The 23,528-nt window shown below is 48.5% G+C and overlaps 1 protein-coding gene across 1 annotated transcript in view; it reads left to right on the top strand.

The window, feature by feature from the left end:
• GRIK4 (glutamate receptor, ionotropic, kainate 4) overlaps window positions 1–23,528 on the top strand; it is a 311,636-nt gene that overhangs the window by 275,616 nt on the left and 12,492 nt on the right. Inside the window, exons 17-20 of the mRNA XM_015413813.1 lie at window positions 6,650–6,823; window positions 11,437–11,602; window positions 14,321–14,546; window positions 19,914–20,042. Coding sequence (XP_015269299.1) covers window positions 6,650–6,823; window positions 11,437–11,602; window positions 14,321–14,546; window positions 19,914–20,042 — 695 coding nt within the window. The remainder of the gene's footprint in view (window positions 1–6,649; window positions 6,824–11,436; window positions 11,603–14,320; window positions 14,547–19,913; window positions 20,043–23,528) is intronic.

The raw sequence follows: 23,528 nt of genomic DNA, 5'->3' as shown, positions 1-23,528 counted from the left end.
CTAAGCTGGGTTCTGTCGCTATGGCCGAAATGGAAGATGAAATTGTAGAGCTGATATCAATTTGACAGAGGAAGGGAGGAATAAACCAAGGATTTCCCAAAAAAAATTCAGATGGGGGCTTTTGGACCTGTATCTGCATTAGATCCTTCCTGAAGCATCAAAATGAAACAGCTGAATGAGATTTTTAAGTTCCCTCTAGAAATGTGACCCAGAGCAATGAGATCTTAGAGACCTAGCAGTACCAGCTCTGGAAATCATGTATTTAAACAAGTAGTACAATCTGTTTTTTAAACTGTTGTTCATAAATCATTGTTCTTCACTTTTTAAAAACTAGTTGTTCTAGATTTTCCGGGGCTGTATGGCCGTGGCCTTGGCATTGTAGGACCTGACGTTTCGCCAGTAGCTGTGACTGGCATTCTCAGAGGTATAACACAGAAAGATGGAGCACTCTCTTTGTCAAGGGTTTTTTTCCTTCTCACCTTGACACAGAGAGTACTCCATCTTTCTGTGTTATACCTCTGAGGATAGTTACAAGAATGGGCACAGTAATAAGACCAATGAAAAAAGAAAAAAGAACTGTGACAATTTAGCGCTTGGTACTATATTCATAAATCATAATATACAATAACAGAAAATAAGTAATATATATATGAATGTCTATATTCCGGTGGTCTCCGGAATGGTGTGCCATTTCGACAATGATCTTCTTCTGAACAAGGATGTGTACATAAATTGTCTTTCAACAATTCAATTTTTCTTGGTGACGTATTGAAAATATACTGTTGATTCACTTCATCATAAAGCTATGCTTACAGCTATGTTCTTCAATGGGCTATAATTGCCTCCACCCTCTACATTCACTATATATATTACTTATTTTCTGTTATTGTATATTATGATTTATGAATATAGTACCAAGCACTAAATTGTCACATACCTCTGAGGATGCCAGTCACAGCTACTGGCAAAACATCAGGTCCTAAAATGCCAAGACCATGGCCATACAGCCCGGGAAATCTACAACAACTCATGAACTCCGGCTGTAAAAGCCTTCAATAACATATTGTTTTTAAACTGTTTATTAATGTATTTATATTACGATGCTGAATGGTTTTGTGATCCACCCTGAGCCCAGTCATAGGGAGGGTGGAATGTAAGTTTGAAAAACTTACCTGGCTGCTTCTTGCTCCTTGTGGCCCAGGGCTACTAGGAGCAGTGGGTGGGGCTTGTTGCATGTGCCCACCCCCTGGGCTATTTACTGCCGGAGCTCTGCTCCTGTGCGCTCCTGCAGGAAATGACCCCTGGTTCTGTCAGAGCTGTTCTCTCAAGGGCAGTTTCTGTCAGAGCTCTCTCAGCCCCACCTACCTCACAGGGTGTCTGTTGTGGGGAGGGGAAGGGAAAGGAGTTTGTAAGCTGCTCTGAGGCTCCGAGTGAAGTGTGGGGTAAATCCAATCTCCTCCTCCTCCTCCCCCTCCTCCTCTTCTTCTTCTTGATTTGGAAGGCTGCCCAAGAAGGACAGGACGAGACCAGGGAAACTGGGAGTAACAGGAGCCAGCCGTCACATCTTAGGACAGATAGTTTCCAGTAGCACCCTTGAAACCAGCAAGATTTGGGAGGTAGAAGCTTTTGAGAGTCAAAGCTTCCCTCATCAGAGCATTGGGACTCAAAAGCTCATACCCTGAAAACATTGTCGTTGGTCCCTAAGGTGCTACTGGATTTGAATACATGCCAACATGTCTACCCTCTGAAACTAAGCAACTGCCTGTTCTTTAAATGTCTACTCTTGGTTATATTTCTGAAAACTGCACTCGTGTGACCCAAGCCTCAGACCTATGATTCGCTCTTTACACGATGAGCCTTGTGGTCTGTTGAACTTGTTGAAATCAGGTTCCACCTAAACGCAGCCGGCAAACTGAAGAAGTTGAAGGAAGTTACTTCTTTTAAGTATCTAGAACGGGCGTCTTTGCAAAGTCTGTTTGGAAAATGTTATGACCATGTGGACTCCTCCTATCAAGTTCCACTGATTACATGGACTTTATGTCTTATCTTCTAAGGAGGAAACAGTGCATCTTATGCCTTATTAGCGTTACAGTATGCACTAAATTTTGTTGTGACATCACCAACTCTATATTTGTTAGATACATTTTGGCCCCGGTCACATGGGCCAAAAAATGCGGGGGGGGGGGGAGCGTGGTTGTTTGCCCCGGAGCAAAGTAAAGCACGGCAGCCCGATCACACGTCCCGTTGAGTTCCCGTGGTTAGGCCGTTAGGTGCCAATCACACGGCTATCCTGAAGCACAGCAAAAAAGTGGCGCGGTGCGATCACACTGGCAAACGCTAGGCGCCGCTTCCATGGCAAACGGGAATTTTTTCCCCCTCACCAACGTTTGCGTATGTGCCATTGGGCTTTTGTGCACATCCTGTGGAGACTTTAAAAAAAATCTGGTTTGTGATGGGAAATGGACAGGCACCGGATGCCACGGGATTCAAGCGGAAACGCGATCAGATGCCCGCCCCTGCGATCAGACGCCCCGTTCCGGAAACTAGTGCGCTTTCTGCAGTAGTTTTTTACTCCGCATCTTCGGTGGGAAGCCATGGGTTAGCCACGGGTGCACTACGCTTCCCAGATGTTGCGGTGTGATCACGCACCGAAAATCCGCCTGTCATTCGTGTCTTTAGCACGACAACTTCTCCATGTGAATGGGGCCTTTAAATTTTGGCAATTTCTGATGGTGTTTCTCCTAGTGGAATTTGTATATCTGGGTGCTCTTGGAATGGCAGCCTTTTGGAAGGAAGGCAGGCCAGGCTTGAAATCGGAAAACCTTTTCTGTTCAAAAAAAGAAAGGGGGGGGAGTCACGTTTAAGATCATGATGCCAAAGCGATTAATCTCTAGGATTCTGATCTGTGGATCATTGGTATATATTAAACCACGGCTCTTTGAACAAGTCCACCTTGCTATTCATATAAATCTCTTGCTATGGAATTGCTCGGTCATTTCCCCCCTTACGTTTCAGTTACATAGAAGGTTATTAAGGGGTCATCTGCATTATTGCCTGCCGCCTCTGGTTTAAAAAAAAAGAGTTTTCCTTCGAATGAGGATTGCCCAGACTTCTTTGTTCTGCACAGCTGCAGCGTTCTTTATCCCTTAAGTGAAAGAGGCCCCAGGGATTCAACACCATTTACAGGTGTGGTGATATTGCTATAAAGCTGCAGAACTGTTATAAAATGTCACCGCGCAGTCCCTCGAGCCCCATGGCACAACTGAAGTTGTAGAGTTCATGGACAGTAATGTACAGCTTTTAAAAGCCTCTCGATAACGCGGCGATGCCCCGTCGGCATTGAGCTACGGCTTCTCTCGATGCATCTCCACCAGCATGATGCTTTAACCAAAGGGGTCGGGACTTGTTCGTGCCACAGAGGAGATGTGGCTTCAGGTAATGCCCCACAAATGCCAGGCATTTCTAGCTAAGAGCCCGGACGCCTTCCCCCACCCCAGCGCATTTGTCAGAGTGCTTCAGTCAGGATGGCATTTTACTGTGTTAAAAAAGGCGAGAAACTCTCTTGCACCAAAAAAAAGAAAGATCCTCACGAGATAAATAAAATAACTCTTCTTTTGGAGTCCTTAAGACACAGGCAGAGACAAAGAAGCCGTATAAAATCCCGTGTTCCCCCACGCGGCAGACCAAGATTTTATTAGCAAATGGTGGCCTGTGTTAGAACGACTGGATTGTAACTCTGTTAGAAGGATTTCTTTTACACCGCATGGCAGTTATGAATTCATGAGACTGTAGTATAAATAGTCAGGTAGTTATTTAGTTTTCAATACTTATCTTGAATTCTACTTGATGCGTTGTATCGCCTGGGAAATTTGGAACTGCTGTTCTTGTTATAACTATTATTCTATACAGTCCCTTTACTGTTAATATTATACACGTTATTGTTATTGAAAATAATAAAAATTGTTTTTTAAAAAAACAGTGGAATCGGCTGCCTAGGGAGCTGGTGAGCTCCCCCTCACTGGCAGTCTTTAAGCAGCGGCTGGACAAACACTTGTCGGGGATGCTCTAGGCCAGTGATGGTGAACCTTTTAGAGACCGAGTGCCCAAACTGCGACCCAAAACCCACTTATTCATCGCAAAGTGCCAACATGGCAATTTAACCTGTATACTGAGATTTTACTTTAGGAAAAAACAACTCCTACATTAACTTAAGAGGATCCAAACAAAGTAAGGAAAGCCATCCCAAATGCTTTCATTTACTTGAAATTATTTGGCAGAGAATTCGACACTATAATGATGGTCTGGGCCTGGCTGGGGCGATGGCACGCGTGCCCACAGAGAGGGCTCTGAGTGCCACCTCTGGCACCCGTGCCATAGGTTCGCCACCACTGCTCTAGGCTGATCCTGCATTGACCTCCTAAGGAAGTTTAGAAAACTAATAGAAGGCCAAAAGTTAAAAACATAATAAGTGTACAAAATAGTGTTTATTACAAAGACATATAAAAACCTAGTAGGGGCCCAAATAAAGCCTCATAAAACGTACAAAGTTATACACAAAAGAGAACACTGTATGACCTGACGCGTTTCGGCTCACAAGAGCCTTCTTCAGAGGTCAAATAGTGCGAAATATAACAAGCAAGAGTCCCTGTAACACATGTAAGGCAATTAACAATAAATTAATAAAATAAAATAAAATAGGACCAAAAGTGGCATGTTCCAATATGGAATTTAATGACACACCAAAATGTTTCTATTAGGGGCCACAAATATATCTGGCCTTGTGTCAGAAGTTGTTGTATGAACTGTAAATACGATATATCTTCCAGTTTAGGTCCTAAGAGTGCAAATAGAATTGCCTTGTCAGGGACAACGCGTCAGGTCATACACTGTTCTCTTTTGTGTGTATTTGTAACTTTGTACATTTTATGAGGCTTTATTTGTGTCCCTGCTAGGTTTTTATATGTCTTTGTAATAAACGCTATTTTGTACACTTATTATGTTTTTACAGGGGTCATTTCGTAGAAAAAGAGCTAGGGGGACTCATTAGCATAACTCATTAGCATATGCCACACCCCCTGACATCAGGGGCCCGGCGGTGGACCTGCAAGGCCAGCGGGAGTGCGAGGAAGCACCGCCCCCCCGTACCTCACCCGGGGGGACTGCGTTCCCCCGCTATCCCCCCCCGAAATGACCTCTGCATGGTGCTCTTCTAACCCTTCTGATCACTTTTCAGAAATCACCTTTTTCAGCTCATGTTAAACTTTAACTAAGCCTAAGTATGTGTAATAGCAACAGTCCACATCCATCCCTTACTACTCATAAATCTTGCTCTTCTCCCCTTCTCCTGTTCACCATTGCCTGTCCTAGACAGTAAGATCCTTTCGGGTCAGGTTCACGCGCACCCCGCATGCACATCAGCTGGAGGTGATGTGATGATGCCGGACACGCTGGGGTTTCCCCCTCAGATGGCTGTGGCCCCCCCCCCAGCGTGCCCGGCGTCATCACGTCACATCCAGCTGACGTGCATGCGGCACATGCGCGCGCTCGGGACGCCGTCTGGGAGCCCCCCACCACCAAGAAAAACAGACTTGGCAACCCTATTCCTCCCCCTCTTTTTTGGGTGATCCTGCATTGAGCAAGGGGTTGGACCAAATGGCCTGTACTCTGTGAATCTTCCAACTCTGTGAATCTGTGATTCTATGAAAATGTCTCGGCTAATCCCTGAACTATTTTCAAGCATAGTTATCTACGAGACACAGAATCCCCACTGACGTTGGTTTTATTTAACCGTGCAGAAATTCCAAAATAATCCCACCGACCTCAGCATTTCTCTAAAGCCTTCCCGCTTAGGCACGCCTTGAGACTCACAGAGATGTTTCCCTGGAAATGAATGGGGAGGCCCCTCTAGGCGATGGCACGCTTTTGACATCAGAGCAGCCGGGGTCACAAGAAAAACCAATTAAAATATTTAAGCATTCTTTCCTGGTGTCCTAAAAGGTCAGTGAAGAACCCAGAGAACCAGCCTTTCTCCGTAACTCAGTTAGGCCCAAATAGCAGGACAGCAGTCTGAATAGCCCGACTTGGCCCGATATTGTCAGATCTCGGAAGCTAAACTGGGCCAGCCCTGATTAGTACATGGAAGGGAGACCACGGAGGAGGACTGGAGTTGCTATGCAGAGGAAGGCAGTGGCAAACCACCTCTGAATGTCTCTTGCCTGGGAAACCCCTATGGGGTTGCCATATCAGTTGCAACTCGACAGTGCTTTATTCATCCAGGAATGCAACAACCGCACCCTGCCAAGCCTGACCTGTATCTTCTCCACATCTCCTGCAAAATCTACCAAGTCTACAGGGTGAGGCTGTTGGTTGTTGTTCAGTCGCACAGTCGAGTCTGACTCTTCGCGACCCCATGGACCAGATCACTCCAGGCCTTGCTGTCTTCCGCCGTCCTCTGAAGTTTCCTCAACTTCATGTTCGTAGTTCTGATAACAGCTGTTCTTGAAAAATTGGCTGTTGGTACCAGCTGCCAATTAGATAACTGTGAAGCTCCGCCTCCCAGAGAGCTAGGGGGTTTATCAACACTGTTTCCAGTCCCAAGTAGTATTTGCGCACAGGTACAGTTGGATGTGTCGTGCTTTTCCCCATGTAGATTGACCCCTTACGAGTGGTACAGCCCCCACCCTTGCTCCCAAGGGAGATGCAATCTGCTGGTCAACCAGTACTCCCTCGGCAACAGCCTGTGGTTTCCGGTCGGCGGGTTCATGCAGCAGGGGTCCACCATCGCCCCTCGGGCTCTGTCCACACGTTGTGTCAGCGGCGTTTGGTAAGTAATCACACGCATCGTCTTTCTTCCTTTCTGTGATGGTTCACCGTAGTTTTGGCCGGGGTGGGGGGGACGGTGTTCATTAAAGAGCTTTGGGAACTTGGAGCAGAGCGAAACGGTATCGCAGTGCCACCAGAAATGTTGGCCTTTGCTCCAGAGTGCCCAGGGTGGCGTTGCGTGGCTCTTTTCTCCTCCGTGCTATCCTCACAACAACTTTGCAGAGTTGGTGAGGCTGATGGAGAGTGGCTGGCCAAAGCTTCATGTAGGGTTCCCAGTCTCCAGGCAGTAGCTGGAGATCTCCATGGGGATGGGACACAGCTCAGTGGGAGGGTTTCTGCCTGGCATGCAAAAGGTCCCCGGTTCAATCCCCGGCATCTCCAGTTGAAAGGATCTAGCAGCTGGTGATGTGAAAGGCCTCAGCCTGAGATCCCGGAGAGCCACTGCCAGTCTGAGTAGACAATGCTGACTTTAATGGACCAAGGGCCTGATTATTTATTTGGTGTAGTGGTTAAGTGCGCGGACTCTAATCTGGGAGAACCGGGTTTGATTCCCCACTCTTCCACATGTACCTGGCTGGATGACCTTGGGCAAGCCATAGTTCTGATAAGAGCTGTTCTTGAAAAAGAGCAGTTTCTGTCAGAGCTCTCTCAGCCCCACCTACCTCACAGGGTGTCTGTTGTGGGGAAGGGAAGGGAAAAGAGTTTGTAAGCCGCTCTGAGACTCCTTCAGGTAGTGAAGGGCGGGGTATAAATCCAACTTCTTCTCCTCCTCCTTCCTGGACCACCTAGGGTCTTTTTCATACCAAGCAGATGCTCTACCAGTTTGGTGTAGTGGTGAAGTGCACGGCCTCTAATCTGGGAGAACCAGGTTTGATTCCTCACTCCTCCACTTGCACCTGGCTGGATGACCTTGGGCAAGCCATAGTTCTGATAAGAGCTGTCCTTGAAAAAGAGCAGTTCCTGTCAGAGCTCTCTCAGCCCCACCTACCTCACAGGGTGTCTGTTGTGGGGAGGGGAAGGGAAAGGAGTTTGTCAGCCGCTCTGAGACACCTTTGGGTAGCGAAGGGCGGGGTATAAATCCAATCTCTTCTTCCTCTTCTTATTTATTATTTTGATTTATTATTAGTATAAGTAATTCAGTATAAGGCAGCTTCAGATTCAGTATAAGGCAGCTTCACTGGCGTACAGCTCGTCTCCAGGTTACAGAGGTCAGTTCCAGGGTTCCCTCTAAGCTGAGTTAGTGTGAGCTAGCTCAGTTTTCTAGCCGCCGGCTCACAGATTTTTGTCTCAGCTCAGGAAGGGATGGGCTCCAGGGCAAACCAATTGATGCAGCCGCCAAATCGCTGGCTCACCACTTTAATGCCAGCAGCTCACAAAGTAGAACATTTGCTCACAGGACTCCACAGCTTAGAGGGAGCATTGGCTCAGTTCCCCTGGAGAAAATGGCTGCTTTGGAAGGTGGACCCTGTGGCATTATACACCCCACCGAGGCCCCTCCCCTCCCCAAACCCCGCCTCCCCCGGGCTCCCCGGGCTCCTCCCCCCAAATCTCCAGGAATTGCCCAGCCCAGAGCTGGCAACCCTGGCTTCACAGCGGAGCAATAAACAGTGAATTTAAATCTTGGTCTGATGTTTTTAACCTATTTTATTCTGTGTGTTTTATCTGTGTTTGTAAACCTCCTTGAGCCCCGAAAGGAGGAAAGGCGGCTAGTAAATGTTTTAAATAAAAAATAAAAATGGAGGAGTGGGGATTTGAACTCAGGTCTCCAACCACAACCCTAGTCCAGCCGTCTCACCACATGCCACACTAACTCCGGATCAGGATGATCCTGTGGGCAGTGCTCCCTCTAAGCCGTGGAGTCCAGTGAGCAAAAATTCTACTTTTGTGAGCTTCATCCCGTTATAAGGAAGTACCACGGATACGTGGACAAGGAGATAAGTAGGAAGCTATTATTCGATCCCGCTCCACAGATTATAATAAATTGTGCTAAGTTTCTAGCAATAGCCAAAAATACGGGCTGCACATGTAGTATAATTTTAGAAAGAATCCACAACACTGACTTAGGAGATAGGGAGTAGACTTGTATAACCTCTATAATATTTATTCAACAGTTGAATAACAGTTGATAGAGTATTGTAGAAATTTAGAGTTTTAGTAATTTTGTAAGTAACATATGCAGATCAAACGCAGTTTTATATTTAAATATTTTATATATATTATTGGTACCCTTTTGTATTGTTTGTAATTGGGCTGGTGATATACCGAATAAACTGACTGGCCACTGGCCACTCCCATCTTTACTTTTGTGAGCTATGGGCATTAAAGTTGTGAGCGAGCGATTTGGCTGCTGCGTGAATCAGTTTGCTCTGGAGCCCTCCTGCCTGAGCTGAGACACAAACGTGTGAGCCGGAGGCTAAAAGACTGTGAGCCGGCTCACACTAACTCAGCTTAGAGGGAACACTGGTTGACAGGCATCCCCCGGAGGGAGTGGATCTAGACCCACTCTTGAGCAAAAAGGGGGGGCGGCTTGGGGCAGCCATTTTCTCCAGGGGAACTAATCTTCTGGGCGTGGGACAGCGGTCATTGTGGGTGTGGAGGGGGAGGTATTTGGGAATTTCCTGCATTGTGCAGGGGGTTGGACTAGATGACCCCGGAGGTCCCTTCCAACTCCATGATTCTATGATTCTAAGGACTGCTTTGCAGCAATGCTCCCTCTAAGCTGTGGACTCTTGTGAGCAAAAATTCTACTTTGTGAGCGGCCGGCATGAAAGTTGTGAGCGAGCGATCTGGCTGCTGCATGAATCAGTTTGCTCGGAAGCCCTCCTTCCCGAGCGAAGACAGAAATGTGTGAGCCGGAGGCTAAAAAACTGTGAGCTAGCTCACACCAACTCAGCTTAGAGGGAACACTGCCTGTGGGTGATACACGGAGGGGCCTGGGTGTATTTTTCACTTTCCTCGCGACTAAGAGCTAAACTGCACGTTAGGGTTTTTTTTCCCCTCCTGTTTTAAGGTTGTTCCCTGCGGGGGCTTGGGAACTGCTTCTAAAAAGAAAGAAAGGAGAGCCCAGACACCAAGAAGGAAGGTCTCTTGCCTGTCCCACCAGCAATTTTCTCATGTGAAAACAGCACTGGGGGGGGAGCCACCAATTTTGCAGCTTCCGTGTGTCGTTCGGCCCTAAGAGAAGCAGTTTCCAAAGTATTTGATTTACTCCCAAGCACCGCTGTCTGTTTTTTGAAACAATAAATACGGCTTTATGTATCCCATACGCCTGCGAGCTGACTCTACCGGTGCAGCATCTCGTTGTGAATTTGATATTTTGGCATCTCCGCCTCTTTAAAGCAAGCTTGGCAGTCTTTGGGGGCAGATTTTAATCTTGAAAGGGCACAAGCAGCGAAGATTCAGAAGGCAGGCAAGGATGCAAAGAGTTTTCTCCGCGGAAGGGACGGCGTTTTGGTGATCTTCTGTCTCTCCGCTAGCGCATCCTCTGTCTCGGCTCCGTTGGTCACGTCACTCCACATCGCCCGGCCGTTTCATACCATCATCCCCCCCCCCCCCAAGTCTGCCTTTCCTTTTTGAAAAATTGCATTTCCTTTTGGAAAACAAAAAACACACCCTCCCTCCCATCTCAAAACTTTAGAAACCAATTATGACAAATAAGGGTTCAGATTCAGAGCTCCAGCATGGAACGGGGGTCACTGGGGGGGGGAGGAGAATTTCCTGCATTGTGCAGGGGGTTGGACTGGATGACCCTGGGGGGTCCCTTCCAACTCTATGATTCTGTGTTCAAATTAAAAAGGGGTGCCAACTGCTCTGGACGGACCCTGACCCTCGGACGTTGTTTTTACAGATGAGAGAGACAGGGGAGGGCTGCAGATGGCGTGGGAAACAGAAGGGCAGACGATGGCGGCTTACAACAACATAAAAACTACAATGCATAAAATAACAACCTTAAAACCATAACAATAACAATATTAAAAGGTGCTAACAATAATAATCCGATTTCCAGTAACAGATATCAATTTAACATTACGTCTAAGATGGCACTCAACTTCCATGCCATCCTAATGGTCGATCCCGATCTAATGTTGTAAGGGTGGCTCAGGCTGCTTTAAGATTTCCAGGGGCTCAGAGGGAGCAATGCGCTACCAAATGTTTTTTTATGCAATAGGTGTGGCCAAGAAGGGGGTTTGCTCAGCAAGTCTTCTGGTTGACTATTGGAGATTGGCTGGGCTGTGCAGATTTCTTTACATGTCGCTTTGGAAGCAGATGTCACTGCAGCCCAAAGATCGGCACTGTGTGACCAGAGTTAAGCGGCAGCAGCCATTTTGTGGCTGGCTCCGCCTCCTGGAGCGGCCATTCTGTGGCTCCACCCACCACGCCGTGTCAGAATCCCAAAGGTTCCCCACAGGCTCAGAAAGGTTGGGGATCCCTGCTTCAGACCACTGATCTTCCTCGACGTAATGAGTTTTTGCACCGAAACCCGCCGGGAGAGCAGTGTGTGCTCAGCATCTTTGAGAGCCGGGTTCATGTTTCCAAAAGAAAGACGAGGTGGTTCCTCTGGGGAGCAAACAGAATGTGGAGAGCCTCCGCTTGACTTGGCCTCTTTCTCCCCAGGTGGGCCTTCACCTTGATCATCATCTCCTCCTACACGGCCAACTTGGCTGCCTTCCTCACTGTGCAGCGCATGGATGTGCCCATCGAATCCGTAGACGACCTCGCAGACCAGACCGCCATCGAGTATGGCACAATCCACGGAGGCTCCAGCATGACCTTTTTCCAGGTGAGCCGTTCGCTGTCTCGTAAATGCTGAATGGCCTGTCGGCACGGGAACAGCAAATTCCCCGGAGTCGATGTTTCATGCCTTCACATATTCATTGTATGTATGTATTGTAGCTGGGTGTATTTTCCTGGTATAACTCTTAGAATGTTTCTTGATAGGAGGTTTGATGTTTGAAGAAGTCCCCACGAAACGAAACATCGACTCCGGGGAATTTTGTCCATCTATTTCATCTATTTATCATCTATTTCATCTATTTATCTGTAAAACATGACATTACTGTAAATGTGTGATTCATAATTTTGTAATAATTGTTAAGTATTGATTGCACAATTGCAGTGGTTCTATTCAGTCCTGTCATTTTATACTGCAACCTCCCTATCAGGTCGATAGCAGCTGCCCACCACAGCACAAGCATCTTCGCTGTGTGGTTGGAGGTCAGCTGCGGCAGCCATTTTGTGGTCAGCTCCATCTCCTATGGCAGCCATCTTATGGCTGCACCAGTGTTCCCGTTAAGCTGAGTTAGTGTGAGCTAGCTCACAGTTTTTTAGCCTCCGGCTCACACCTTTTTGTCCTCGCTCAGAAAGGCTGGCTTCAGAGCAGATTAAATTACGCAGTAGCCACATCACTCGCTCACAACTTTAATGCCAGAAGCTCACAAGGTAGAATTTTTGCTCACAAGACTACAGCTTAGAGGGAGCATTGGGCTGCACCCACCATGCTGTGTCAATCCGTAGAAGAATTTGGAACATTGAAGCCCAAATAATTCAGGCCGGTGCCGGGCAATATTCCCTCTAAGCTGTGGAGTCTCGTGAGCAAAAAGTCTACTCTGTGAGCTACTGACATTAAAGTTGTGAGCGAGTAATTTGGCTACTGCATAAATTCGTTTGCTCTGGAGCCATCCCTTCCTGAGCTAAGACAAAGATGTGTGAGACAGAGGCTAAAAAACTGTGAGCTAGCTCACACAAACTCAGCTTAGAGGGAACACTGGTGCTGGGGGTACGTGCCCCCCCTTTCCCTCGGCCTCAGATATGTACCAAACAGTATGGCACAATACTTTTCTAATTTGGTGATCCGGCTGCAACACAGAGCCTTTATGCTAGCCAGATTTAATGTTTTTCCCTCATCTTGGGTTTCAGGTAGATATAGAGGTATCCCAAAATGTGACAGAATTTGTAATTGCTCATCTGGAGAACCTGATACCTTAGACCAGTGTTGGTGAACCTATGACACGGGTGCCAGAGGCGGCACTCAGAGCCCTCTCTGCGGGCACGCGTGCCATCACCCCAGCCAGGTCCAGACCATTATTAAAGTGTCGAATTCTCTGCCAGATAATTTTAAGTAAATGAAAGCATTTGGGATTGCTTTCCTTACTTTGTTTGGATCAGCTTAAGTTAATGTATGAGTTGTTTTTTCTAAAGTAAAACCTCAGTGTTCAGGTTAAATTGCCGTGTTGGCACTTTGCGATAAATGTGGGTTTTGGGTCACAGTTTGGGCACTCGGTCTCTAAAAGGTTCTCCATCACTGCCTTAGACCATATCCTGTTACACTGCCCCCTTCACTCACATCTTTGATTACTTTGGATTAAGCCCAGGGGTCATTTCGTAGAAAAAGAGGTGCAAGAGCTCATTAGTATAACTCATTAGCATAACTCATTTGCATATGCCACACCCCCTGACATCACCAGAAGTGTGTAAGAAGGCAACACCCACCGCTCAGGCTCCACTGGACTGTTTTGGATTGCTAGCTATTGGGGAGGGGAGAACGTGCAGATCTGTCCTCGCAGAGGAGGGAGAGCTTGTACCAGAATAAAGCTTGGTGCCACTGGACTGTTTTGGACGGGGGGCTCTGCAACTTACCTGGCTGCTTCTTGCTTTGACTGAGGGCTGCTGGGAGCAGGGGGTGGGGCTTGTTGCATATGCCCGCCCCCTGGGCTCTTTACTGCCGGAGCTCCGCTCCTGTGTGCTCCTGCAGGAAATGACCCCTGATTAAGCCCATACTGTCTAGGATTAACTCTGACAACGCAATGAGGTACCTTCTAGCTGATGAGTCACCAGACGTTACTGCACAGATTGCTGAATTCTTGTCCAAGATCTTGGCAGCAAGGAACCATTTTTAACACTGACGTGTCTTAAGATTTGCAGGTGTAATGATACCTGATGGAAGTTCTTATTTTATTTTATTGTCTTACATGCCAGTAAAGGTGTTGTGTTGTATTGTGTCAGGATCCTAAAGATGCCTGCAGGTTCAAAAACGTCAGGGATGTCGGGTTTACTTAATGGTTGCGCACACGGTTCAGCCAGGATTCAGCACCGTAGAGCCAGTTTGGTGTAGTGGTTAAGAGCGCGGACTCTAATCTGGGAGAACCGGGTTTGATTCCCCACGGCTCTACACGTAGCTTCTGGTGTGACCTTGGGTCAGCGACAAGTTCTCTTAGAGCTGTTCTCTCAAGGGCAGTCCTCAAAGAGCTCTCTCAGCCCCACCTACCTCACAGGGTGACTGTTGTGGCGAGGGGAAGGGAAAGGAAAGGAGAGTGTCAGCCGCTCTGAGACTCCTTCGGGTAGTGAATCGTGTGGCATAAATCCAGTCTCTTCTTCTTCTTCACTCCCTGGTGTGTGCTTCAGCCCCCCAATGCCCATTTCCGGCCAAGGGTGGCAATTGTCCCTCCGAGCCTGACCACGATCCTTGCCTCATCCCGGCTGCTCCTTGGCTCTTTTGCAGAACTCCCGGTACCAGACGTACCAGAGGATGTGGAACTACATGTATTCCAAGCAGCCGAGCGTCTTTGTCAAGAGCACAGAAGAAGGGATCGCGCGCGTCCTCAACTCCAACTACGCCTTCCTGCTGGAGTCCACCATGAACGAGTATTACCGTCAGCGCAATTGCAACCTCACGCAGGTCGGGGGCCTTCTGGACACCAAGGGCTACGGGATTGGCATGCCAGTCGGTAGGCAGTGAAGCAAAATTCTAGCTCTTCCGGGCTGTCTGCGGAGGATCAGGGCATGAGTAGGCTGGAAAAGAGTTTCAGAACAAATGCCAGCTTCATTCCACAGCCCTCCTGTGCGCCACCTGGCTTCGGAGGGATAACTCTGCCAAATCGGCTGCGCGTTCGCGTATTCATCTGGGGGGCATCTCAGATGGAAGGCTTAAGAGTGTTCTGCTAATGCTCAATTTTTGTACTTGGTCAACCTAGATGTATTTATTTCATATACTTCTCTACCCCTTTTCTGCAACGTTCCGCGTGGTTTCCCAGTACGAGCCTATGCAGACAATTTAGAACTCGTCAAAACGTAGATGTAAATTAAAACCAAGTCGATACTTTTCCTGACAAGTAACATGTTAAAACCAACTCCTGCCTAGGCAGCATTTAGGGCTGTCAAGTCCCCCCAGGGGGCGGAACCCCCCCCCCAGAGGCCCGTTCCCTGATGCTGGGGAATTGGGCCCCGGGGGGAACCCCGCCCCAGCATGCACGTCACAGGGAAGTGACGTTATGATGCCGGGCACGCTGGGGGTGGGGCCACGGCCATACAAGGGAAAACTCTATGGTTTCTCCTTGTATGGTCATGGCCCCGCCCCCAGTGTGCCCGGCATCATGACGTCACTTCCCTGTGATGTGCATGCGGCGCGTGCGCACGCGCCGGGAACCACACGGGAGTCCCCCGCCAAGGTAAGTGCCACTTGGCAACCCTAGCAGCATTGCCGTCTAAGCTGCATGGGGAAGAGGCGGCCCTCATCCCATTCTACAGTGGCGGGGCCACCACCAAAAAGATTCTTGCCCTTGCAGCTGCAAATCCAACTTTTCTTCAGGAAGGAAGTCATCCTGGTTGGGCGGGTCTTAAGAGTTCAGGCTCAGCTTGTTTGAGGGGTAAGAAGAGGAGTAGATCCTGACTGAAGGGTGGTTTGGAAATTGCCAGATGGAACAATGGTCCTAAAATAGACATGGGGCTCTCTGTAACGCTAGCTGCTTGATAGCTCCTAGGCAGTTGCTTCAAGTGTTTATCAACGACTGAATAGCAGCAAACAAAGAAAATAATACAGGAAGGGTAGAAAAGTCACAGGGGTACTTGTGCCCTACAACAAGCCAGAATAAAAGTAGAAATACAAATAATTCAAGAGCTGTGAAAGAGGGGCTCTTGGAAAACAAAATTGACATTTCTAACTATTGTAAGCCAGGCCCCTTCTATGAATTTAAATGAACAAGATCTAGATTCAAGTCCTAGAGGGCATCTCCAATCAGGTTTTTCCGCTCCTCCTCTCTGATGAGAAGACCTGCCAGTGCTGAGAGTCTCCGCTTTTCAAATTCACCTGTACCCGTGTCCCTCTTCAAAGGCATATCCTTTGCAGAGAGCCAGTTTGGTGTAGTGGTTAAGTGCGCTGACTCTAATCTGGGAGAAACGGCTTTGATTCCCCACTCCTCCACTTGCACCTGGCTGGATGACCTTGGGCAAGCCATAGTTCTGATAAGAGCTGTCCTCGAAAAACAGCAGTTTCTGTCAGAGCTCTCTCAGCCCCACCTGCCTCACAGGGTGTTTGTTGTGGGGAGGGGAAGGGGAAGGAGTTTGTAAGCCGCTCTGAGACACCTTTCGGTAGTGAAGGGCGGAGTATAAATCCAATCTCTTCTCTTCTTCGTCTTCTTCCTTTAAAGATATGTCTTTTAAAGGTCTGCCCTCTCCTTCTGGGAGGAGTGTACCTCACAAGTTTGGGTCATTCAGATTAGCTTTCTGTGAGAGTAGTTAGATTCAAGTCCTGTAGCACCTAGACCATAAGAACATCAGAGAAGCCCTGTTGGATCAAGCCAGTGGCCCTTCTAGTCCAACACTCTGTGTCACAAGGTGGCCAAAAACCAGGCGCCATCAGGAGGTCCACCAGTGGGGCCAGAACTCCAGCCCGCTGTCCCCCCCCCCCAGCACCACGAATACAGGGCATCACTGCCTCAGACATAAGAACATAAGGGAAGCCATGCTGGATCAGGCCATTGGCCCATCCAGTCCAACACTGTGTCAGACAGTGGCCAAAAACCAGGCGCCATCAGGAGATGTCCACCAGCTGGGCCAGAACTCCAGAAGCCCTCCCATGGTTGCCCCCCCCAAGCACCAAGAAGACAGAGCATCCCTGCCCCAGACAGAGTGTTCCATCTATACCTTGTGGCTAATAGCCACTGATGGACCTCTGATCCAGATGTTTAGCCGCCTCAGAGACCAGCAAGATTTTCAGGGTTTAAGCTTTCGAGAGTCAAAGTTTATTTATTTATTTTATTTACACTTTCAATTTCTCATACCGCTCTAATCCCGAAGGTTCTCTGAGCGGTTTACATTGCAAATTACCAAAGTTCCCTTTTGTCAGATCTGGTTCTGAAAAGCTGAATACCCTGGAAATCTAGTTGGTCTCTAAGGTGCTACATAGACTCAGTTCTTGCTCTTCTAAGCGGAGACCAACATGTCTACCCTCCTGGAACGTAAACCAGTAAGTATTGCGGAGCACAAGCCATAAGGAAATCCTCCAGCACAATCTTGGCTTGAATTAAGGTTAATTAACTTATTAATTAATGTTTACAGGACACTGGGTGTATGTATGTGGTGAGGTTAGTGTTTCAAAGGCTCAGTATCAAAGCCAACAAATCAATAGTTCGCGTGTCTTTTTATTTAACCTCTGCTCTGCTGTTAAATGACCCAATGGGCTTCTGTTAACTTGCATGACTGTGCGCCAGTCTTGAGAACTGAACGATGCTCCCAGTAACTCAGGGGATTAACCACAGTCTGAATGTTTCTTGCCATTGCTGTTATACAAAGGGTGAGCACTGATTTTGAGGCGCTCTTTTGTCTTTAGAGGGAGCAGACTGAATACGGGGCTTGGGGTGGAGCGGGATGGAAATATCTGGGCTCCAGTTTGATGCTTTCTGGACCTAATAAGACACCATGGTGCCTTCCAGCGTGTTGTGGGAGCTGCAGTCAAAATCCGTAAGGCGTCGTACAATAAGGAGGATGAGGAGTCAAAGAAAGGACTATAGTCCCTTAGCAACCTTTGGAAAAGAAATAATTTACAGCTAGTAAATTAGCAGAATTCTGTACCCTGCTCTGCCAGAAGCTCTTGGGCTGTTCCGCATTTTCATTTTCATCACCTGTGTGTCTCTATTGCTTCGGGTTATCTTTTCTTTTCTGCACGTGTTTTGCTGCCTCTTGTGGTCGATTCAATATTACATTGCTGCACGTCTAGCATAAAAACCTGTAGTTTCTAGGGGGGAGCAAAACGTGTGTGGAAAAGAAAAGAAAACCCGAAGCGATGGGGACACACAAGCAACCGGGGCGGGGGCGCTGAACACATTCCCTGTTCGGACTACCCACCTCAAAAGTTCCTCCCCCCCCAAAAAATAGTTTTCTCCAAGCAGGGCTTCCTGTTGGAGACCACCTTGGAGCTGGGGGGGGGGGGAAGCTTGGCTTGGGGAAAGGTTCGGCATCTACTGGCTGTTTCTTTGCTTCATAAAATCGCCCTTCTACCCACCCTCGCACCCTTTGTTTATCTTCCGTGCCAACACATCCATTTAGATCCTGAGCTTTTCACAAATTCTTAAACAAACAGCGGCAGCCGTTAAGTCTCAGCTGAGTAGGAAAGTGGGACATAAATAAATAAATGCAAGTGCATTAAGTGAGAATTAAGAGCGCTCAAGAAAAAAAGCTCTTCTTATTTAATTAGTGACTATTGTCAAAAGAGCCATGCCTGGGGGCTCAAGATCCATACCGGCTGTAGAATCCTCTTCGAGCCCTAAAAAGTAGAAATCATGTTTTCACGGAAAAACAGGATAAAATTACCTATTCACTTTTGGGAAATAAAGGAATGGGAGTATACACGATTATTGATGGTCGTGGATACATCCTGCTCTGCAATATAAGGTTTCAGCAGTAAAGGTAAGCAGAATGTTTAAAGGGCAAAAACCCTGCAGTGGTACCTTAGGCTGAGTTAGTAAAGGTAGTAGTGGAGAGACGCAGACCTGAAATGATAGACCGGACTAAACAACTTCAGGTTGTAGGTGGATGATCACATGTGGGAAGATTAAAAACTCCCTGCAAACAGAAAACCAGCATAGCAAGTGTAGAGAAGAGCCCCAGAACCTCTTTTCCTGCTATGTTAGTTGTCTATATGTATGGATGTTTTGATATCAAAGCACATGCAAAGCTGGAATCCACCATATACAGTTCCAAGTGGTGCAATCGGTCCATTCTACTGCCGCCGTCTCCTGCATGTGTACAGGTGGTACCTGGAGATCTCCAGCTATTACAGTTGCTCTCCAGATGACAGAGATCAGTTCCCCTGGAGAAAATGGCTGCTTTGGAGGGTGAAATCTATGGTATCGTACCCTGCTGAGCAGTGTTCCCTCTAAGCTGAGTTAGTGTGAGCCAGCTCACAGTTTTTTAGCCTCCGGATCACACCTTTTTGTCTCGGCTCAGGAAGGGATGGCTCCAGAGCAAACTGATTTACGCAGTCGCCAAATCGCTCGCTCACAACTTTAATGCCAGGACCTCACAAGGTAGAATTTTTGCTCACAAGGCTCCGCAGCTTAGAGGGAACATTGCTACTGAGGTCCCTCCTGTCCCAAAAGACCTCCCTCCCCAGGGTCTACATCCCCCCCAAAAAAATCTCCAGGTATTTCCCCATCCAGAGCTGGCAACCCCATGTGTGAACTGGGTGCATAACTGCAACAACAAATCAATCCAATAAACCACAGATCAGATTTGCTTGTGTTTTTTTTTTTAAAAAAAAAAGCTAAACAGTATGTAAATGGGAAAGGTAAAGGGTACCACTGAAAATGTCAGTTCTATAATAAACTGTGCGTATATACAGGGCTTTTTTTGGTAGAAAAAGCCCAGGAGGAACTCATTAACATAATAGGCCACACCCAACAGCAGAAACTCATTAGCATATTATGCCACACCCCTGACAACACAGCTTATTATCCTATTAGGCCACACCCCCATGCTACCAGAAGTGTGGTCATCCAGCCACACCCACCTTTTGCTTCTTATTCTGTTTACCTTGTTTGTTGTCAAAACCCAGGGCCTTTTTTGTAGCAGGAAGTCCTTTGCATGCTAGGCCCCTAATGTAGCCAATCCTAATGAGTTTCTGCTGTTGGGTGTGTCTTATTATGCTAATGAGTTCCTGCTGGGCGTGGCCAACTCAGGAGCCAGCCGGAACTCCGTTCCCGTGCGTTCCTGCCCAAAAATAGCCCTGTATATGTATGTGTGTGTGTATACACACACACACATATAAAAACAGGCACCGTATCGGCTCCCCCTTTCAAGCATCTCTCTTGGCTTTGCAGGTTCCGCCTTCCGTGACGAGTTCGACTTGGCCATTCTCCAGCTGCAAGAGAACAACCGTCTAGAAATCTTGAAGCGGAAGTGGTGGGAGGGAGGCAAGTGCCCCAAAGAGGAGGACCATCGAGCCAAAGGTAAACGCCGCCGCGGCCGCCCTTCCCACACTGTCCCTCCGCTAATGAAGATGTACCTTGCCGAGGTCACCGCCAGTGAGAACAACGGAGGTTCCAGGGCCAGGTCACCTTTACAGCACACGGGTTTTAGAATCCTTCTCTAAGCTGAAATATCTCCTCTTAATAATGTGAGGCGAGAGGCGAGGCAGTGCCGCTGTGCCTCACGCGGAGTGTTTTTGCCCGGGGCAAAGAGAGCTGGAAACAACTAAATGACAAATATCGGAGGCATATGGATGGCAAAAATGGGCTTCTAATGAACGTCCGTGGTGCCGCGACGGAAAATAGATCACTTGAGGGACCCCATCCAAATCCGGAGGTTCTTTGGGGGGGGGGGAAACTCTATCGAAGGCGGCTGCTGGCTAATGGTCCAATCGAAGGAAATGTTAGAAAGGGAAACCCATGTGGTGGAGACGCTAATAATAGCACTGGCGCAGAAGGGCAAGGCCTTGTGGGAGAGCTGTGCAAAAACACCCCTAAAAGACACAGCACAAGGCTGACGTCTCGGCACCCGGAACCATTGCCAGCCAAAAGCTATTGCTAAGTATTTTTGGCACACGCCCCAAACTCGAGTGGGGAAGTGTTTTTCTCCCCTCCCAGGGAAGCTAAAAGGTTTGTTGGCGGAGAGAAGGGCCTTTTAAACCCTTACAAGAGCACAGGACAAAAGCCAAGCGGGCTCGTGGCCTCCGTTGCGCTTCCCGGGGAAGATCAAGCATGACGGAGGCTTCGGCCTGGAAAGGCAAACAAGACGAGAACACAACGGCTCGGCCTGGAAGGTCACCTCCTGTTTGCACTGTGATGCGGGTCACGGGAAAGAGGCTGCCGACTGGAAGTTGTGCGGGCTACGCAATTCAATTCGGAACACGGGGAGAGAGGAGGAGAATCTGCAGGGGGGGCATTTGGGGGAGAAAATAATTCCCCCCTCCCATGCCCCCCAAATGGAAATGTTTTAGAAAAATGGGGAGGGGGACCCTCTCGAGCCAACCGGAGTTGAACGCCGCGTTCCCCTTCCAGCTCTTTGAGCCTCTCCTCAAAACATTATGAAAGACTCTCCCATAACCAGGGCTATTTTGGGGCAGGAACGCACAGGAACGGAGTTCCAGCTGGCTCCCGAGTTGGCCACACCCAGCAGGAACTCATTAGCATAATAGGCCACGCCCAACAGCAGAGACTCATTAGGATTGGCTACATTAGGGGTGTGTGCCCTAATATGCAAAGGAGTCCCTGCTACAAAACAAGGCCCTGGGTTTTGACAACAAACAAGGTAAACAGAATAAGAAGCAAAAGGTGGGTGTGGCTGGATGAGCACACTTCTGGTAACACGGGGCTGCGGCCTGATATGCTAATGAGCTGTGGTGTCAGGGTGTGGCCTAATATGCTAATGAGTTTCAGCAGTTGGGTGTGGCCTATTATGCTAATGAGTTCCTGCTGGGCTTTTTCTACAAAAAAAAAGCCCTGCCCATAACAAGGGCCACCGGCGGAGGATGGGGGCGTAGGGTTGCCAGATCCAGGTTGGGAAACTCCTAGAGAGATGGGGGTGGAGCCCGGGGAGGGCAGGAAACTCAGTGGGGCACAGTGCCACAGAGCCCACCCTCCAAAGCATCCCTTTTCCCCAGGGGAACTGATCTCCGTAGTATGGAGTTGAGCTGTAATTCTGGGGGGTCCCCAGGTCCCCCCCTGGAGGCTGGCCTCCCTAAATTATTACTGAAATCGTTTTGCTTCTAAGGCCCCACTCAAAGCCATTTCCAGACATTCGCCTTGAATCCGAGGCTCGTTTCGCAGACCGGTTTGCATTACAGGAGCGTTCTTGAGTGCCTCCCTCGGCCAGCGCCGGGCGTCTAGAGACTTGTGAGAGCACTAATTGCTTTATCTTGACATCTCAAACATACAACGGAGCTTCAAAGGGGATGAAAATAAAACTGATAAATTATGAAATACCGGCTACCGGCAGAGGGAGGAGGAGGCGGCGCCATCTGGAGAGCTGTCACTCAGCACGGAGCAGAGAGGAGAGCCGGCGCCGGCAGATTCCAGGCACAGAACCCAGCAGGTGGTCTGGTTCTAGCGCATGGCGGCGGTGGCGGGGGGGGGTAGTCAAGGAGCACGAAACGTGAGCCTGCAGTGCGATGTGGCTGTGAAGAAAGCGAATGCAATCTTAGGATGCATTAACAGAAGCATTGTGTCCAGATCACGGGCGGTGGTAGTCCCGCTCTGTTCTCCTATGGTCAGGCCTCACCTGGAGTCCTGTGTCCAGTTTTGGGCACCACATTGTAGGAAGGATGTTGACCAGCTTGAGCGTGTCCAGAAGAGGGCAACCAGAATGGTGAGAGGGTTGGAATCCAAGTCTTATGAGGAAAGGCTCAAAGAGTTGGGTATGTTTAGCCTGGGAAAGAGAAGGCTTCGAGGGGACATGATTGCAGTCTTCAGGTATTTGAAGGACTGTCATGTAGAAGATGGAGCAGATCTATTCTCTCTTGCTCCGGATTGCAATACTAGATCTAATGGGTGGAAATTACAAGGGAGTCGATACCGGCTAAATATCAGGAGAAACTTCCTAACGGTAAGAGTGGTTGAGCAGTGGAATGGACGGCCTCGGGAGGTGGTGGATGCTCCTTCGCTGGACGTTTTCAAGTGGAGGCTGGACGACCATCTTTCGGGTATGTTGTAGGGCTATCTTTCGGCTATGCTCCTGCAGAGTGCAGGGGGTTGGACTAGATGACCTGCGAGGTCCCTTCCAACTCTAACATTCTATGATTCTATGAATGACTGAGGTTGTACCACAGATTGTGGACGTGGTCTGGTAGAGAATGGGGTAACGTGCAATAATTAAAAGGACTGCTGCTTTTAAAAGAAGAAGAGGAGACTGGATGTATACCCTGCCCTTCATTACCCGAAGGAGTCTCAGAGCGGCTTAGAATCTCCTTCCCCTCCCCACAACAGACGCCCTGCCTCTCGAGGACTGCTCTTGCGAGAACAGCTCGGAGAGAACTTGTGACTGGCCCAAGGCCACACCAGCAGGTGCATGTGGAGGAGCGGGGAATCCAACCCGGTTCTCCCAGATTAGAGTCCGCGCTCCTAACCATGACACCAAAATGGCTCTCACTACACGACACTGCACCAAACGATCTGCCTCTATGCTGGGCTTGTGGCAATGAAAAATCAGATCTTTTGGCTCCACAGGGAAGAAACTTTGATAACTGAGCCGGTTAGGGGGGGACTGAGGACTGCCGTCCTGACCTGGATGACCCAGGATAACCCCATCTCGTCAGATCTTGGAAGCTAAGCAGGGTCAGACCTGGTTAGTACTTGGATGGGAGACCACGAGGGCTATTTTGGGGCAGGCACGCACAGGAACGGAGTTCCGGCTGGCTCCCGAGTTGGCCACGCCCAGCAGGAACTCATTAGCATAATAGGCCACGCCCAACAGCAGAAACTCATTAGGATTGGCTACAT

This window comes from Gekko japonicus, unplaced genomic scaffold (genome assembly GCF_001447785.1).
Source record: "Gekko japonicus isolate JY-2015 unplaced genomic scaffold, Gekko_japonicus_V1.1 scaffold890, whole genome shotgun sequence".
NCBI lineage: Eukaryota > Metazoa > Chordata > Lepidosauria > Squamata > Gekkonidae > Gekko > Gekko japonicus.
This window is presented reverse-complemented; position numbering and strand designations above follow the sequence as displayed.